The 20,626-nt window shown below is 36.7% G+C and overlaps 1 protein-coding gene across 1 annotated transcript; it reads right to left on the reverse strand.

The window, feature by feature from the left end:
• Window positions 1-3,327: 3,327 nt before the first annotated feature.
• Window positions 3,328-19,098, reverse strand: LOC121449220 (vomeronasal type-2 receptor 116-like). The gene is given in 6 exon segments (XM_041653515.1): window positions 3,328-4,247; window positions 7,771-7,894; window positions 11,850-12,077; window positions 13,439-14,251; window positions 14,527-14,818; window positions 18,902-19,098. Coding segments are annotated over 6 exon segments (2,574 nt in total).
• Window positions 19,099-20,626: the final 1,528 nt, after the last annotated feature.

Raw genomic sequence — 20,626 nt, forward strand, 5'->3', positions numbered from 1 at the left:
GAAATCGGTGTTTTGGTTTCCAGGAAATTCGGGATCAACCTACCCCTGGACCCAGCAATACCACTCCTGGGAATATGCCCAAGAGATGCCCTATCATATGACAAGAGCATTTGTTCAACTATGTTCATAGCAGCAAATTCTTGAGAATTTCCATGGTGCCATGTTTCTCCCAAACCCTTTCCTGGTTCCTTCAATCAAGATATTTCTATTCTTGCTCTCCCTCACTGCCCTTCCCCCTTCTTGAGCATCCTGTTCCCTCATATTCCCTTTTCCCTCTCTTTCTCTCTTCTCACACCCCTTCAATCCTTCCTCCACATTCCCAAGAGTTTCAGGAGATCTTGTCTCTTTTCCAAACCCAGGAAGATCCATTTATGTCTCTGTTAGGGTTCTCCTTGTTACCTAGCTTCTCTAGGATCATGGGCTATAGACTGGTTATACTTTGATTTACCTGTAATATTCACTCATGCGTGAGTATATACCATGGTCATCTATCTGGGTCTAGGTTATGTCACTCAGAATGTTTTTTTTCTAATTCCATCTATTTGAATGGCAATTTCAAGATTTCATTCTTTGTAACTCTGAGTAATAATCCTTTGTGTAAATATACCATAATTTCTTTATCTATTCTTCAGTTTAGGGGAACCTAGGTTGTTTGCAGGTTCTGGGTATTACAAATAATGATGTCATGAACATAGTTGAGCAAATGTTCTTGTGGTAATAGTATGTATCCTTTGGGTATATTCCCAAGAATATATTGCTGGGTCTTGAGGAAGATTTTCCAAACAACAACAATGTTTTACAAAGTGGTTATCCAAGATTGTACTCTCACCAGTAATGGAGGAGGGTGTCTCTTACTCTGAATCCTCTCCAACATGAGCTGTCTTTGGTGTTGTTGATCTTAGCCATTCTGACTTGTATAAGATACTATCTCAGAGTCATTTTGGTTTTCATTTTCTTGATGGCTAAGAATGCTGAGCAATTCCTTAATTGTCTTTTGGCTATTTGCAGTTCAGCTGTTGATTATGCTCTGTTTAGATCTCTACCCAATTCTTATTAATTATTTTATAATTTGGTGTCTAGTTTTTATATAGATCTTGAGATCCGTCCTCTGTCCGATGTGGTTCTAATGCAGATATTTTCCCATTCAATACACTACCATTAAGTCTTGGTGATTGTGTCTTTTGCCTATAGCAGCTCTTTAGTTTCAAGTGGTCCCAATTATTAATTGGTGCTCTCAATGTCTATGCTACTGGGGTTACATTTAGGAAGCGTTCTCCGGTGCCCATTATTTCATTGCTACTTCTCATATCCTCTTCAATGAGTTTCAGTGTGACTGGATATATGTTGAGGTTTTTGACCATTTATACATGTTTTGTACATGGGGTAGATGAATCTGTTTGCATTCTTTTACATACTGACATTCAGTTATGCCAGCACCATTTTTTGGAAGATGCTTTCTTTTGTATGTGGGAGGTCCTTCTGTCTGCATGTTGCTTTTGTTGGTTAATGAATAAAGAACTACTTTTAGCTCATGGCAATAAAGAACAGAACTAGGTGGGGAAAGCTAAGCTGTATGCTGGGGAAAAGAAGGGTCGACTCAGAGAGAAACCATCAAGCCTCTGAAGATAGAAACTGGGAACTTTATCCAGTAAGTCACAGCCTCATGGCGAAATACAGATGAATAGAAATGGGTTAAATTAATATAAGAGTTAGTCAATAAGAAGCTAGAGCTAATGGGCAAGAAGTGATTTAATTAATACAGTTTCTGTGTGATTATTTTGGGTTTAAGCTATCCTGGTGGCCTGAAAATAACAAGTAGCCTCCCCTTCTTCCAACACTTTTTCCATTGTATAATTTTAGCTTCTTTGTCAAAAATCAGGTGTTCATAGGTGTGAGGAATAATGTCAGGATCTTTGTTTCATTTCCATTGGTCTACCTGTCTGATTTTATTGTAGCGAGCTGCATGGTGTCACACCTGATGGAGATGTATAATCAACTCCTGAGATGGCTAAGGCCTGCTATGATCACGCAATGATTATCAGCTGGCTGCATATGCGTGAACCTATGGGCAGTGCCCACTTGGAAGTTCAGGGTTGGCAGCCCATGCCTACTAAAGGGCTGGGAGAGGTTTGCCCGGAGAGAGGTGAGGGAAGTAGAGAGAGAGAGGTCAAGGAGAGAGAAAGAGAGAGGAAAAGGAGAGAGAGAGAGGAGAGAGGGGAAGAGAGAGAGAAAGTGAATAAAGTCCTGGAATAAACTGAAGTGAGAAGAGCTCCGGTGGTCGCGTCATCCTTGCTGGTCGAGGTGGGACACGGCATTTTATGTCAATACCAAGCCTTTTTTATTACTGTAGCTCTATAGAAAAGCTTGATGTCAGGGATGGGAATTCCTCTGGACGTTTCTTTCTTGTAGAGAACTGTTCTGGTCATTCTGGATTTTTTACTTTCCCATAGAAAACTATTTTGCGGTGAGAGATAGAAGCGGTGGATAAAATAGCATAAAGGGATTATGGGAAGGAGTATGGAAGAATAAAGGAATAAAGGCAGGAGAAGCCATAATCAGGGACTATTATGTGGGAAATTATTTTTAATGAAGGGAAAAAAATAAGCCAGTGTTCCATTTCAGTGATTTATAAATTCAATTCTATAATTTATTTTAACTTCAATTAGGAGTATGTTTGTTTTCTGAGTGTGTTATTATGTGCACATTGGAATGTAGGTGTTCTTGGAAGTCAGAAGAGTGTAATTCTTTCATTAGAGCTATTGTTATAGCGACTGCAAGTTGTGGGGAATGGATAGTGAACTCATTTCCTCAGAAAAAGCACACATGAATTTAAATGCAGAAAAACAATTCATCTTCCTCAATATCCATTACATCTATTTATCATAAACTTTTCTCTGTCCTAAATTCTACTCCTCTAACTCCTAGGATGCAATGGCATTCACTTTTCTTGCTCCAAAAATGAGCCTATTAGTTTTACCATCTGATAGCAATATTTAACTCTACTAAAAGCTTTCTCTGTTTTCATTTGCATTCAAAGTTCCACATTCACTCCTTTATCAGTAGAATCACTTAGCATTTATTTTAATGTTGCTGGGGAATTGAGGAATAAAGGAATACATCTCTTGTACACTAATTGTAAAAAATTGAATCTTATAAAATAATTGGCTGTGTGGGTGATTATAGATCACAGTGTACAGAAAAGTAGTATACATGACACTGCTGTGCCTCATTATTAGAAAAACTGATAAGAATCACTAGCCATTCATACAGTTTGCACTGTATTGTATTAGGTGGTTCTGAAAAAATTCTGTAGTTGTCAGATACAATTTATGAAATGTGTGTTCAGCAAGATGTTTTCTCCCTTAACTTTTGAAGAGAATTTCTCTCTGGTCTTAACAAAATTATGTAGCACTTGGGGATAAAAATGCATCCCAGTAGGCCTGCACTGGAAGCCAAGATGGACAAGACCTCCACAACCACCATTATCTTTCCCTTAGTGCTGTGGTAGACAGGGAGAAAGGTGATCCAGACACTGCAAAACAACAGCATGCTGAAGGTCTGCAACTTGGCTTCATTGAATGTGTCAGGGAGATTCCTGGCCAAGAAAGCAACAATGAAGCTCACGAATGCAAGGGAGCCATGGTATCCCAGGACACAGTAGAATGCAGTAACTGAGCCCTTGTTGCAAACAATGATGATCTGACCATGCTCAGAGTGCACATCTTTGTCAATATAAGGAGGAGAAAATTGCAGCCAGATTGTACAGAGAATAATTTGGATGAGCGTACAGATGGCAATGACATAGTTGGGAACACCAGAAATCAGAAAATACCTCATCCTTGTTCCAGGAACTGTTACTTTGAAAGCAAGCAGCACAGTCACTGTTTTGGCCAACACAGTTGAAACAGCCACAGTGAATACAACTCCAAATGTGATTTATTGCAGAACACAGGTAGCTGAGTTGGGATGCCCAATGAAAAGCAAGGGACACAGGAAACAGAAGATGAGTGAAATTAGCAAGATGTAGCTGAGATTCTGGTTGTTGGCCTTCACAATGGGAGTGTCATGATGCTTCACAAATATCCCAAGAACCACAGTTGTGAATGCAGAGAAGAACAAGGCCATTAAGGTAAGAACCATCCCTAAGGTGTCATTGTAGTTCAGGAAGACCACATCTTTTTGAATACACTGGTTCTGCTCTCTGTTGGCATACTGGTCCTCTGGACACCTCACACATTTATCCACATCTTCTGGAGACAGAAAAGCATGATTACTACAACTTCTGCCATTTATTGACCGAATATTTCTATTCAGTGTGTTGAGTAAACATTGCAATATCTACATCTTTGCTGATGATGTAGCTGAGAGACCCAGCTGCATAGCAATACTTTCATTTCAGAATATTCATTATATTTATGGAAAATGAAATAAAATAATATGTTATCTATTTAATTATGTGTTGATGATACCATTTTATATTTTCAGAAAACACAGATTATTTTCAGTGCTTTCTAAATGCTATGATGAGTTGACTGAAACTAGTGAGTTTACAGAGATTAAAATGATTAATCACTGTATTGCACAGAGTGTATTTTAATATCTCAGATCCCATGGTTATAGAGATTTTTGATGTCTTTCTGTTTTATAAATGGTTTTCCTGAAATAGATGGAGATCATGTCTTCTATATGACAAGTTATGTGATACATTTTCTAATATAAATTCACCAGCCCGAACACACTGATATATACGAAACAGGAAACAGAATCTGTAGGGACCCTTGGAGTCTGTAAACAAAATACTAAGATCAAGTTTACAACTAAAAGGAGATTGATTTGTCCAAGAGGACAATGGGTAGGGAAAAAGAATCAAAGACAGGAGATAGATAGTGAATATGAGTATGTCAAAAAGAGAGGAGGAAAGGGGTTTTGGTCAAGGAGGACATAGCACTGTCTCTGGTTAGAGGAGACAGGTGTGGCCAGTATAAAAATAGCAGTTTATAAAGGTAAAAGCAGAACCCCCTGATAGGACAAATAATTTAATTTTGATTAAACAGGTTAATTTGGACAGTCATAAAACACTTTTTTTGATCACTGGACTTCAATAGCATTTAATTGGATATCTTATAGTTTGGAGGCTAATTCCATTATTATGATCCTGGGACATGCAATTATGGAGGAAGACATGGTGCTGGAGAGGGAGTTGAGTATTCTAGGTTTGATCCATAGGCAACGGGAAGTATATGGTCTCACTGTGAATGGCCTTCCCTATGAAAGTACAAGAAGCTTAGAGATCACCAAATAGACTGGATCAAAAAAATACCCCTTGCCATAAAATAATCAAAACACAAAACATACTGAATAAAGAAAGAATATTAAGAGCTTCAAGGAAGAAAGTCTAGTAACATAAATAGGTAAACCTATCAGAATTACACTCGACTTCTCAAAGGAAACCATGAAAGCCAGAAGGTCTTGGATAGATGTGCTGCAGACCCTAACAGACCATGGATGCAAGCACAGGCTACTATACCCCACAAAGCTTTCTTTCACCATCGATGGAGAAAACAAGATATTCCAGGACAAAAACAGATTTAAACAATATGTATACACAAACCCAGCCTTACAGAATGTACTAGAAGGAAAACCACAACCCAAGGATGTCAACAACACCCACAATAGCACAGACATCTGACAACCCTCCACCAACACAACTCAAAGAGGGGAAACACACAAAGACTACCACCGGAAAAAAAATAATTGGAGTTAACAACCACTGGTCATTAATATCGTTTAATAGCAATGGATTCGATTCACCAGTAAAAAGGCACAGGTTCAGAGAATGGTAATGAAAACAGGACCCAACATTCTGCTGTTTACAAGAAACACACCTCAACCTCAAAGACAAAGATTATTTCAGAGTATAGGGTTGGCAAAAGATTTTCCAATCAAACAGACCTAGGAAACAAGTGCGTGTGGCTATCCTAATATCTTACAAAATTTATTTCAAACTAAAATCAGTCAGAAGAGATGCAGAATGGCACTTTATACTCATAACAGGAAAAATTCATCAAAGATGAAGTCTCAATCCTGAATATCTATGCCCCTAATATAAAAGCACCGACATATGTAAAAGAAACATTACTAGAACTCAAATCACACATCAAACCACACACACTAATAGGAGGAGATTTTAACACTCCTCTCTCACCAATGCACAGGACAACCAGGTAGAAACTTACCAGAGAAATAAGAAAACTAACAGATGTTATTAATCAAATGGACTTAAGAGACATCTATAGAACATTCCACACTTGTGTAGAATTTGGTCACTATGTTGTATGACTGTCAAAGTTGTTTCTTTGAGAAAAGTCCAGCTAATACAGACTTTCAAGGAATCAAAGATGTATGTCATGGTATGAAGCACAATTAGTAAAAACTCTGGGTCAGAAATTGGGGTTCAACCTGAAGATCTGAAAAGCAAAACACCCAGTCACTGGCTCTTACCTTGACCTCAGTCTGAAATGGCAATCTCATAAAGAGACTGGGTCTGAGACCTATCTTCCCACCCCATTTTATATTTCAGTCTAGGTTTGGGATTAATAGCATGCAACGCTGGGATAAAGGCATGTAAAACCCAATTTCTATATTAACCAGGGTGGCTACTGAGATTAAAGGTGTTTTTTCTTACCATAATCTCTTCTATAACGCTGAAAAGTAAAACAGTTTTACCCTCATATCTTCAGACAGTCTTTATTTATTAAAGTACAGTTGAAATGCGTCTACAGTTCCCTTTTTTTGTCAAAAAAATAATAAAAAAAATAAAAAAATAATAAAAAAGGCTATCATTAATATAAAAACTATATACAATAAGTACAATGACTATATATAATATATACAGGGAAGAAATATATCCACAATATCGAGTCCATTTTCATTTGACATATTGAGAAAAAAATATTTAGTATGTAGCTTATCCTGGTGAGTCCAAAGGCTTATAGCTAATTTACTTTCTATCAACAACTTACTTTTGCCACAAAGAAAGTAAACTCCCTGTGGAGTTTATTCAATATCCATTATGTTCTCTGGAATAGATTGTTCTGCTCTATTTTCCTAAACTGTTGATAATACTAATTTTCAAGGACTAGAAATTAGCTTTACATTGTTCAACGAGCCGTATAGGTACCATACCTTGAACAAGATTCAAAATGCACGTACAATATGCTTTAACAAAATTAATCTCAAATTTGTATCAATATACAAAATTGGTATAAATATTCAAAATTTGTATACAATATACAAAAATAAAACAAATGTGAAATACGTTAAACTAACAGACCATGTCTGAGAACTGTCCATCTTTCTCTCTAAGGCTCTGACTAAAAGCATATAGCACTGGGATTAAAGTTATGCAACCCCTGATTTCTATATCAGCTAGGGAAGTGACTGGGATTAAACATGCATACCATTGTGGCTACTGGGATTAAAGGTGTATGTTACCATAATTTGGTCTGTAAGGCTTATTGCTGGGACTGTATTACTCTTAGATCTTCAGACAGTCATTATTTATTAATATACAATTGAAATGCCACTACAATGGTATAACAAGTTTTTAAAAATGAATTTGTTAATAATCATAGTCCTATAAAAATTAACTTAGAAAAGTAATATATTTTATTTCTTCAATTGTCTTTTGGTCCATTTGATCTACTCAGTAAGACTGAGAGAAGATGATCTATGTGATGTGAAGGATTTATCTCACTAGCAAACACTCACTTGTCTCATTAGAAACTTCATTTTGTGGGCAGGGGCTGCAATCAAAGCAGCAGGTTGCCATTCCCTCCTGCCAGAATTTTCTGAATCCGGGAAGACAATCAGCACTGCACACAGAGGGCGGCATCTGTGAAAAATCAGATACATACTGGTGTCAGGAGTTTTACCTACTTATATAAATATATTTCATTATCATGTTGATATACTAATTAGCTAGTATTATATACACCAAAAGAGTTATCAGATTAGGCTTAATACATTTTATAATACCACGCATACAAATGTATGGAAACAAACTGATGTAAATTTGAGTAACTACCCACACCTAGAAATTTAGGAGGAAGAATGGGTTTTTTTTTTTTGATATGAACAAACACTGTAGAGCTTACAAAGTGGTTTTTTTACTTAATTTTCATCACAGTGACACAAAGTACTTTAATAAGTTAGAGTGAACCTTAACTGAAATATTTCTCTCCATTGAATTAGCCTACTGTCAAATTATTTAAGCATTTTATTAATGGGTAATTGATATAGGACTGCCCTTCCCACTGTTGGCAGTGCTGTCCCTAGTCAGGGCTGTGTGAGAATTCAGAAAAAAACAGTAAGCTATATTCCTGCAGATTCTGATATTAAATGCAGTCTTCATACGCCTGCCTGCCTTGTCATTTCTTTGCTGTAATTCATGATCCCAATCAAACCTTCTCCTCAATAAGATTTTGGTCAATATTTAATCACAGCACCCTCACAGAAAGCTAAGATGAACAGATATCTGGAATAGGAGATTAGCTCTTAAAATATCAGATAGCACACATGTACTCTAAAAAACAGCACTGCAGAGCATGACATATTACAAAGAAAAATACAGCTAAATAGCCAGAGTGAGGAAGGGCATAATGGATATCTATTGAGCTGGAAAGAATGGTGTTTCCTGAAGTGCAAAGGCTTTACAAATCCTCCACATATTTGAGGAACTTGAGTAAAAGTTTGATTTGAATTATTTGTTCTCTTGATGACCAATTTCTTGAGATTTTTGTATATTTTGGAGACCAGACCTCTGTCTGATGTGGAGTTAGTGAAGATTTTTTTCCTATTCTGCAGGATGTTGTTTTATATTATTGACAGTGTCCTTTGCTTTACAGACGCCATTGAGTTTCAGGAGGTCCAATTTATTAATTGTTTCTCTCAGTGTCTGTACTGCTGGGGTTATATTTAGGATGTGGTCTCCTTTGTCATTGCATTCAAATGTACTTTCGACTTTCTCTTCTATAAGGTTTGATATTTTTGGCTTTATGATGATAGTACAACTGTAAAAATGGTAAAGATCCAAAACACTGATGACTACTTGTGCTGGAGAGGTGTGGGGTAAAGGGAGCACTTTTGAATTGCTGGTGGGAATGCAAGATGGTAAAACCCGTTTGGAAGCCAGTATGATAATTTCTCAGAAAAGTAGGAAATAAAACCTTCCCTAAAACCCAGTAATACCACTTTGGGGTATTTATCCAAAGATGCTCAATTGTAACCACAAGGACATATCATCAGCTATATCCATAGGAGCATTGTTTGTCATCCCAGAACCTGGAAAGAGCCTAAATGCCCCTTACCAAAGAATGAATTTAAAAAAGGTGCATATCATCATAGAACCTTCATCTGGTGATGGATGGAGATAGAGACAGAGACCCACACTGGAGCACTGGACTGAGTTCCCAAGGTCCCAATGAGGAGCAGAAGGAGGGAGAACATGAGTAAAGAAGTCGGGACCACGAGGGGTGCACTCACCCACTGAGACAGTGGAGCTGATCTATTGGGAGCTCACCAAGGAGAGCTGGACTGTGACTGAAAAAGCATGGGATAAAACTGGACTCACTGAACATGGCGAACAATGAGGGCTGATGAGACGCCAAGGACAATGGCACGGGGATTTGATCCTACTTAATGTGCTGGCTTTGTGGGAGCCTAGCCAGTTTGGATGTTCACCTTCCTAGACCAGGATGGAGGGGGGAGGACCTAGGACTTACCACAGGGCAGGGAACCCTGACTGCTCTTTGGACTGGAGAGGGAGGGGGAAAGGAGTGGGGGGAGGGGGAGGGAAATGGGAGGCTGGGAGGAGGTGGAAACTTGTTTTAGTTTTCTTTACTCCTTTTCTCAATAAAAAAAAGGTGGTACATTTTCACAATGGAGTTGTACACAGCAGAAAAAAATAACATCTTAAAAATTTCAGGAAAATGGATGGAGCTAGGAAACATTTTTTGAGTTAGGTAACCCAGACACAGAAAGACAGTTATCATATGTACTCCCTCAGAAGTGGTTTTTATAAATTAATTAATTTAAGATTTCTGTCTCTTCCCCACCACCAACTTCCATTTCCCTCCTGCTCCCCCAATCAAGTCCCCCTCCCTCGTCAGCCCAAAGAGCAATCAGGGTTTCCTGACCTGTGGGAAGTTCAAGGACCACCCACCTCCATCCAGGTCTAGTAAGGTGAGCAGCCAAACTGCCTAGGCTCCCACAAAGCCAGTACGTGCAGTAGGATCAAAAACCCATTGCCATTGTTCTTGAGTTCTCGGAGTCTTCATTGTCCACTTTGTTCAGCGAGTCCGGTTTTATCCCATGCTTTTTCAGACCCAGGACAGCTGGCCTTGGTGAACTCCCGATAGAACATCCCCATTGTCTCAGTGTGTGGGTGCACCCCTTGCAGTCCTGAGTTCCTTGCTGTGCTCTCTCTTCTTCTGCTCCTGATTTGGAGCTTGAGATTTCTGTCCGGTGCTCCAATGTGCGTCTCTGTCTCCTTTCATCGCGTGATGAGGTTAATATTCAGGAGCATGCCTATATGTTTTTCTTTGGGTTCTCCTTCTTATTTAGCTTCTCTAGGATCACGAATTACAGGCTCAGTGTCCTTTATTTATCACTAGAAACCAAATATGAGTGAGTACATCCCATGTTCCTCTTTTTGGGTCTGGCTTACCTCACTCAGGATAGTGTTTTCTATTTCCATCCATTTGTATGCAAAATTCAAGAAGTCCTTGTTTTTTACTGCTGAGTAGAACTCTAATATGTATATATTCCATACTTTCCTCATCTATTCTTCCATTGAAGGGCATCTAAGTTGTTTCCAGGTTATGGCCATTACAAACAATGCTGTTATGAACATAATAGAGCATATACTTTTGTTGTATGATAGGGCCTCTCTTAGGTATATTCCCAAGAGTTGTATTGCTGGGTCCAGAGGTAGGTTGATCCAGAATTTCCTGAGAAACTGCCACACTGCTTTCCAGAGTGGTTGCACAAGTTTGCATTCCCACCAGCAATGGATGAGTGTACCCCTTTCTCCACAACCTCTCCAGCAAAGGCTATCATTGGTGTTTTTTATTTTAGCCATTCTGACAGGTGTAAGATGGTATCTTAAAGTTGTCTTGATTTGCCTTTCCCTGATCTCCCTTGCTGTTGGATTGGGAGGATCAACATAGTAAAAATGGCAATTCTACCAAAAGTGATCTATAGATTCAATGCAATCTCCATCAAAATTCTTCACAGATCTCGAGAAGACAATAATGAACTTTATATGGAAAAACAGAAGTGGTTTTTAAACAAGAAGCTAAGAAAACCAGCTTACAAACCACAATCACAGAGAAATTAGACAACAATGAGGACGGTAGGAGAGACATACATAGATCTAATCTACACAGGAAGTAGAAAAAGACAAAATCTCCTGAGTAAATTGAAAGCATGGGTACTTTTGTGGGGAGGGTTGTATGTGAGAGGAAGAGCAGAGAGTGGAGCAGAGAAAAATGTAGAGCTCAATAAAAATCAATAAAAATATGGCACAGTAGTAACATTCATTATACATTATATATTAAAAAATAAAGATATTCTAGAATGATAAAAATTCATTGTACGCATATGTGAAATCCTTAAAGTATTAATAAAATGTCACATCAAAATTGGATGTAGAAACATACAATAGGAGGAATGTAAAAGCTTTGTAATGTGACTAATTATTTTTAGTTCATTATAAGACAGCACAAATCAATCCCATTGTCTGTGTTACTGCTGTGTAATGCAAAAGAATGCAGTTAAATCAGACCCACCTGTCTACTTCCTGTTGCATGCTCTATCATGTCTTCATATATATGCAGCTGTTGACCATATGGAAAATATGAGCTAAACTCTCCTATTTTCACCTTAAGTCCAAGACCATATGGGAAATTCCAAATATGAAAAATGTCATACTCTTCCTGAAGATTTTCTTTCTGGTTCATAATCACTCTGTCTCCAACTCGATTAGTGAAGTGTGGTTTCCTCAGAAAGGAGTGCACCTGAAAGACACACACCGTCTATAGTGTTTGTGCTCTTCCTTGAATTCATAAAATGCATTTTATTTCATCTTAAAGGCAGTATTATTGAAGGTGTTCAGGGGAGAAATAACAGTAAAACATGTAGACAAATAAAATTATCATAATGTTCCTAGAATTTAAGTTCTTTCAGAAAAAAGTACCATACAGAAATACAGACATATATGAAGATACAAAACACCAATATGAAAACACACACACATCATAAGAGAGAGAGACAGAGACATATAGTCAGAGATTCACTTCCATATATATATACATAATGCATCTACATACATTTTATATAAACAGACACACAAATGCCAAAACTCACACATGAAAACAAAGACATGCACAGTGAGATATATGCACCAAAACAGACACACAAAAACAGAAAGCTGTGAAACACATAAAGAGGGCCACAAATACATGCACAAATTAAATTACAAATACACACAAAAAGACACTCACAGACAAAAACAAATACGAAGAGAGCTATTGATATTGATGGATTAATGCTCATATACAAAGATCGATTGAGAGAAACAGAGAGACAGACAAACAAAAAAGATATACATATGTTCAAGCAATATGCAACTGTGAAGTCAACAGATATAAACACATGCACTGAAAAAATACACAAAAATTATTCACAGAAAGAAACTCTCATACAGAAAGACCTTGATACAAGAGAAATTTATTTTCAGTTCCTCAAACAGATAAATATGCAGATATACAGAAACACACACACACACACACACACACACACATATGTATATATCCACTAACAGAGATACAATGAGAGATACCTAGAAAAAAAACATGAAACCATACACAAGAAGAACCATGCATTCATACTTATGTACACAAGTGTATGTCTTAACTGAAGAATGACACTGTTTACTGTGTAATTACTTTCACTCAGTATGAGAAATGAGGTACCAAGTGCCTACAGAATGAGCAGATTCAGTTTAGAACACTAGTGAAAATCATCTCATAAGCTGATTATCACATATTTGACAATGAATATGCATGGATTCATCTTCTCATAAAGAAGAGGATTAAGGAGGAAGGACTTAGGCTTACAGTTTTAGGAAAGCTGTGGTGATAGTCAGGCACTCTGTAACAAAATCAGTGTACTTCCTTTACAAATTGTAACTTCCACACCATTGCTTTTGCATTAAGATTTATACCAGCATCCAGATTTACATCATTATGAAAAAATTTTCCATAAATCTTTATATTGTATGAAATATTCCCTAATTTAGTAAATTGGGACATTTGATAAACATTTAAAGATGTTGACTTTGATGACATCAAATTTCATCCAAAAGAGGAAACACTACCTTCAAGCAGTGAGCATAATGTTCTTTTCCATTATCCATGGGTTGATTATATACATGCTGAAGAAGCATTTCATGGAAGGCATGGGCCACAGCATACACCGCATTATATATGTCATAACTCTCATCACTAAAGGCCATGTCAAAAGTCTGTGCCTTTAGCCATTGCAATGAGGCATTGGATAAGCAATTCTGCAGGGTCTTACACACAGAAGCTGAGACTTTGCAGTTGAAGTTCATCCACTCCAGCCTGGCCAGGAATTCGTCTGTGTATTTGAGAGGGTTCAGTGTCTGGACAAATGTTTTAAAATGAGAAACCTCAGCATGATGGTGTGCAAAAGTTATTTTCCCATTGAATGAATTACGTGGGAAGTCATTCTTAGTTGTAGTGCCATCCCACTGTGAGGTGGTGACCCATATTCTCTGTAAACCTAGAGATCGCCACCTTCCAAAGGCCACAGCTAGAGAACTCTGTGGGTCACCATAAATGATAACCACATTAGTGGATGTTGTCACTATTTGGTTATAATACACTTCAGTTCTTTGCAAGAATAAATGCATCTTGACTGGGATCACACTCACAAAGGCAAAGCAGACTGTAATTTTTTCCATCTCTCCTCTTAATTGTGTGAGAAATTGAGTACCCTGATCATTGTCTGAGATGGCCAGTCCAATCCAGTTCCAGTTGAAGTAAAGCATCAAAGAGATCATGGCCAGGGCTAAAGTTTTGTCTTTGACAGCCATCTGATGCAGAGAAGGAAATTGTTCACAATTGCTCAGGATGGGATGGAAAGGTCCATAGGTAATCTGAAGGACCTACAACACAGGGAGCAGCATAGGGCAGCACATGTACATAAAAACTTGTAAAGACATTTTAGGTCAAGTATTCCTTAAAAAACTCCTTATCTATTAGTTCTTCCCTCATCTCTATTTCAAAAAGGGAATTTAGGCCCCACCACAAATGAATAAAACCTTGAACGACATTGTTTAACACAAATTTGACAGTAGTATCCTCCTCATAATCTTCTTAGCTTCTATGATTATATGAGTAGTGTTAGAATTTCTTGCAAAGTTCCAACACAAAATCTCACCTGTTGAGGTTTGAGGAGGTTGAACATGATCCCAAACATCATAGATTTGGTCAAATTTGGTCCTGTAAGGACCACGATACACATAGTCTCTTCATGACACATATAATTAGGGGGCAAATCACGAACTTCTTCAGTAAAGTCAAAGTGACTATGTATTTTTGTCCCAGTTGCACAACCACCGTCTGGACATTCAAATACAAATGATGAATTTGGTAGAAGATCAGGGTTCCTGTTGACTTCATCCATGGAAAAAGCTAAGGCCAGTAAAAACTGGAAGTATTTAGTTGTTGTTCTGTAAAAGGGTATGGTGATTAATATGAACAGAGATCTACACATGATCCTGAGTAGTCAACAGATAGATTATTATGAGCTCTACCATATTCTCAACCACTGCCAATATTGATACAAATGGCCTATGCTGTGAGATTAGAATAATATAAGTAGCTGGAAGCTTGTAAAAAGCTTTAAAAGTTCATTAGAGTGCATCTTCCATAAATGAAGTGATACGTCAGCACCTTTTAAAGAGTGTGTTTTCAATTTCTGGTTTTTGAGTGCTTACTCTAAAGATAAAGACAATGGCAGAGGCTTTAACCAAACAATAAACTTATTCATATATTCATATTTAAATCATTGATCAATGTGAAAAATTCAAGAGACATGTGAGCCTATGAGTTTATCATATTTTCTCACAAATTAACCGAATTTGATAAAACTGTCAAATAATGCCTGTTGAGTGTACAATAGTATGGGAAACATTTGGCTGTTATGCTTTCAATTCTTTATAATGAGTGGGCATTATAGTTAACATATGCCCTTGATCTTTGTGTTATTCTGTAGATATAGGAGTGGCAGGTCACTTCCCACCACCTGGCTAGCTTTACCCAAAATAATTACACAAAAACTGTATTCTTTTAAACACTGCCTGCCCCATTAGTTCTAGCCTCTTATTGGCTAATTCTCACATCTTGTTTAACCCATTTCTAATAATCTGTGTAGCACCATGAGGTAATGGCTTACCGGGAAGGATCTTAGCCTGCATCCATCTTGGAGAGGAGAGCTATAGCGGCTGCTTGACTCAGCTTTTTTTCCCAGAATTCTGTTCTGTCTACTCCGCCTATCTACGTTCTGATCTATCAGGCCAAGCAGTTTTCTTTATTAATCAACCAATGAAACAACATGTAGACAGATGACCCTCCTCCATCATTATCCTTTTTATCTGATTTATCTAATGGAGGTGTAAAATCTCTTTTTAAGATTTATATTTAAATGAATTTAAATACAAAAGATGTATTTTGTAAAGCTATATGTATGTATTCACCATGTATATAGACAGTATTAATGTTAATGCGGGTATTTAATAGAGAATGGTTTACAAGGTTTTGAATAACAATTTGCTACAGATTAGACTGGCCTCAAAAGTACAAAGATACACCAGCTCCAGGTTCTTATTGCAGAGATTAAGGCCATGTACTACCTTCTAAGTACTCTTCACCTAATATATGTTTACACAGAATGTCATATATCCTCACTGGAGACTTCTGACCAATTGATTTTTATACTACAAAACTGCTTTGACTACATTTCCAGTTACATTAACACAACAAAGCATCCTACATAAATTTGTATTCTCCTGTTTAACATATTTGTAAAATAGAAGATGATAAAGAATAAAATCTGAGGAAAATGTTTATGAGGCTTTCTGTAATAAAAGTGGGTAATAAGCAAGTTGGGAGTGAATAATACCAATTTGTGTTTATTTTTTTGGGAAGAGCAGTAACTTCTGTCTCTTCCTAGTCATTTCATATAATTTGACCAATGAACATTAATCATACTTCATTCTAAATAATTCACTCAGAGTCAAATGAACCAATTTCCCACTTAGATATTGTACCACTATAATTTCTTTATGTATTAACATATACATTTTCAATATATAAATAATTTTTGAATATTTTTATTACCACACAGAAAAAGTGTCTTTGATAATTTTAGTAACACACAATTGGAATTTGGGACTAAATCTTGTGAAGCCCAAACACAAATTCCTTTCTCCTAAAGATTAAGAAACCAATCCCTTGAGCAATTATAGTATCACAGTGCACTAAATTTCTGCATTTGATAACAACTATTAACAATACAAAAAATTAAAATGTGTATAGTCCCAACATTGGTAAAATAAAGAGTTATAATTAGCAAAATTACTGAATGCAAATACTATTATGACAGATGTTGTTCAATAAGGTCCTCTAAGCTCCATAGTATACCTGATCTTGTCATTACAGACATTATTGGGGGGGGGTCTTTATTTTGTTCAGATAAAATGAATGAGGCTGTGTAATTGTGACACAATATTATAGCACTCCTGCTGGTAATTGAAATACTGGTCATATATTTGGTAAAAGATCAAGGTTCTTGTTCTATAAAAGGCAACAGTGTTTATTATGGACATAGATCTACATATGATTATTTGTAGTAAAAATAAGGATTATCCCATACTGGACAATATTCCCAATCTCCCTCAATAATTGAAGCAAATGTCCTGTGTTGTGAGTTTGGAATGACATAAGGTGCTGGAAGGTTAAAAATACTTTAAAAGTTCATGAAAGAAAGTCTCCCATAAATAAGATGAGCAATTTGCAACTTTCACGGAAAAAGCCATGCATCTCTGGATTTTTAGTGCTTTCACAATGTATATATAAAAGATACAGGCTTTGGTGATACAGAAAACCTCATCAGATTTTCAGTTTGAAATAATTGAGCAATATTAAAAGTACACATGATGCATCAGCCAAGATTCAGGTAAGTTTTATGAAACAAACTTAACTGGATGATGCATTCAAGGAATGACAGGTGAGTGCACAGTAGTCTCTTGGGGGTAATGTTTGGTTCCTGTACTAATAATTCTTTCATATTTAGTGGACAATATAGTTAAAATATTCCCTCATGTCTACCATCACTATCTTGTATTTTTATCTTTCTCGTTTATCAATTAAAGGTACAAAATGTTCTTTAAATATTTAATTTTTAATACATTTAACTATCAGACTACATTTGGTAAATAAATTGACTTTTGTGTATGGACATGAGAAATACTCATATAGACAATAAAAGGGAATGGATTTCACAATTTTCAGTAAAATTGGTTTTTATTTGCCACTGGCCTTGAATGCATAATGATAAACCTACTCCATTTCATCAATGCAGAGATTAAGGGCTTAAACCACAATATTGTCCAAGTATTTAATGCTTACGTAGGTATGTTTGATGTAATTGTACCTGGTATAGCTGAACAACTTAAATTTTCTTGTACAGAGCACCTTTTGTCTACATTTCCAGTTACAAACTCACAACACTGGCATGCAATTGAGAACTATGTACATCTGGAAATTGCAGTGAGATTCGTTTGTGCCAGTTTACAAGCTTGTAAAGTACAATAATATAAAATGTGCAATGTACAGAAAATATTTATGAATTTTTATAATATTAATAGTCAACAATACCATTTTGTGTTCATGTTTACCTTAAATAATATCTATTACTACTAATAATAATAAATAATAACTCCTATGTCTTCTTACATATTATCTATCATATGAACAATAAACAACAAACTCAAACATTTGCTTTCATATTGAATGATACATTCAGACTTAAAAACAATCTATTTTTCTAGTTTGATTTCTTACCTTTGTGGTATCTTTATGAATAAATATAAATATTTACCTCTACATGTTGAAATAAAAAACAATCTTAAAATAATTGTTACTACCTTACAGAAAATGCCATCAAAAGTTTCATTAATACTCTACATGAATTTGAGATAAGAACTTATGGAAGTGAAACACTAACTCCTGCACACTAAACATTAGGAATTGTCAGTGATTTGAGCTCTGGGGGTGGCATAGTGATCCAAGTGCTTTATTTGAAAAGAATAACCAACAATACACAAATCAAAAGTGCATAGTTTACAAATTGGTAAATGACAAAGCTATAATTTGTACAATTATTGAAGAGAAAAAGAAGATGTAAATGAGATAGTGTTGACAGTGAGTAACCAGTTTAGATCTATAGAGAAGAGACGTGTGCTTCTTAAATAATGGCAAAGAGCGAGTAGGTAACATTCTCAAGTATTGAATAGTATCATATGCTGCAGCTGCCACTCAGGTAAGTGCAAAGAAAGGAAGCAGTCACCACTATTAGTGACAACTCATATTTCAAAGAATGCAAACATATCATTTCTACAAAAAAATTTCTTACTTTAAAGAGACAGTGAACACCGTCATATAAAAATAAAGGCCTGTGGTTGTACATATATTTCTGACCCCCTATGAAATATTTATGGTGACATTTACACAGAAAATTTAAAGAAACTTACTGTGTATTCAGAATATGGTTGAAATAATCTTTCTCCACAGGCTGCTTCTCTGTCTTAAGGAAGAAGACACAACCTGTCACCAAATCTTCATCCTTGTCTTTATTCTCATTCATTCTCCAAAAGCACCAGGGTTGAGTGAACCTGGACACAAGAAGTGGAATGTTCAGGAAAAAGAAGAGAAAAATCAAAGCAAACATCTTTGTCCTCCTTGAAGCCTGGGCAGTGTGTGTGGTGAAGTGCTCGTCAGATCAGCATATTATATGGGTACCCATATTTTCCCATCTGCTTTTATTTCTGCAGCCAAAGTAGAGGCTATTTGTGTATTCATGATTCCTTATTTCCCAGTTGATACCTCACCTCTGGGGAATCTTGGGCACTTTCTTCCCCTATGGCTGTGCACCTGATATGCATGTGATCAAATTTGGTTCAGAAATATATATGAGGAGAATTCAGGTAGTTTCATGACATCATTTAATTTTGTGGAAATTACAGCTCCATGGGGGATGGAATTTTGAAAAAAAATTGGGGCCATGACTGCCAGAACAATATTTTTATGTTAATGCCTTTAAAAATGATGTCAATGGATTTTGTTAGATGATCCAAATTGAGACAGGAAGGACACAAAAAGTCAAAATTCGTAGTTGCACACAGGAAATTCTTTCACAAAATCCCTGTCAGGGAACCAGAGTTCCATGGTTAGAGAAAGTGAGTTTCACACAGCTTGCACAGTGGGCTTATACTACAGGACTGACAGTAACAGAATATCTGACCAAATACTGTGCTTCCATTGTCTTGAGAACAAATAATTGAGCTGTAATTCTAAATTTTTCTGAATCCTGCTGTTCTACAATCATCCAAATCCATACAGAATCAGTTACATTAATAGCATTATAAAATGTTTTTGAATATTCAGCAAGATCACTACAGATTCTGTATTTTACATTTCGAACACGAAATAATACCTTTTATATTTCCTCCAAATAATAAATAGTAAATAGAAGATAAGGCAAATATCTTATGTCTAAAACATAATCTTTTTCATAATTTCTCTCCATGAGCATCAGTTTTCATAGATCAATTAGTCATTAGACAATTTTTTCCTACTTTATCTGTGATTTACTACAGTTTTTTTTTCTCATTTTAGATTCTGTAGTGGTTGTGAATATGTCTTGTTGAGAATCTGCAAAGGAAAGACATACTGTGAAGTGATCATGTACTCAATGCATATTTTCTTTTCTTTTTTTCTTCTTTTTATTTATTTATTAAAGATTTCTGCCTCCTCCCTGCCACCGCCTCGCATTTCCCTCCCCTTCCCCCGATCAAGTCCCTCTCCATCATCAGCTCGAAGAGCAATCAGGGTTCCCTGACCTGTGGGAAGTCCAAGGACCTCCCACCTCCATCCAGGTTTAGTAAGGTGAGCATCCAAACTGCCTAGGCTCCCCAAGCCACTACGTGCAGTAGGATCAAAACCCCATTGCCATTGTTCTTGAGTCCTCAGCAGTCCTCATTGTCCGCTATGTTCAGAGAGTCCGGTTTTATCCCATGCTTTTTCAGACCCAGGCCAGCTGGCTTTGGTGAGTCCCCATTGTCTCAGTGTGTGGGTGCACCCCTCGCGGTCCTGAGTTCCTTGCTGTGCTCTCTCTCCTAATGCTCCTGATTTGGACCTTGAGATTTCTGTCTGGTGCTAAAATGTGGGTCTCTGTCTCCTTTCATCGCCTGATGAAA

Source organism: Microtus oregoni, unplaced genomic scaffold, assembly GCF_018167655.1.
Source record: "Microtus oregoni isolate MIOR12 unplaced genomic scaffold, Mior012 000006F_ref0000085, whole genome shotgun sequence".
NCBI lineage: Eukaryota > Metazoa > Chordata > Mammalia > Rodentia > Cricetidae > Microtus > Microtus oregoni.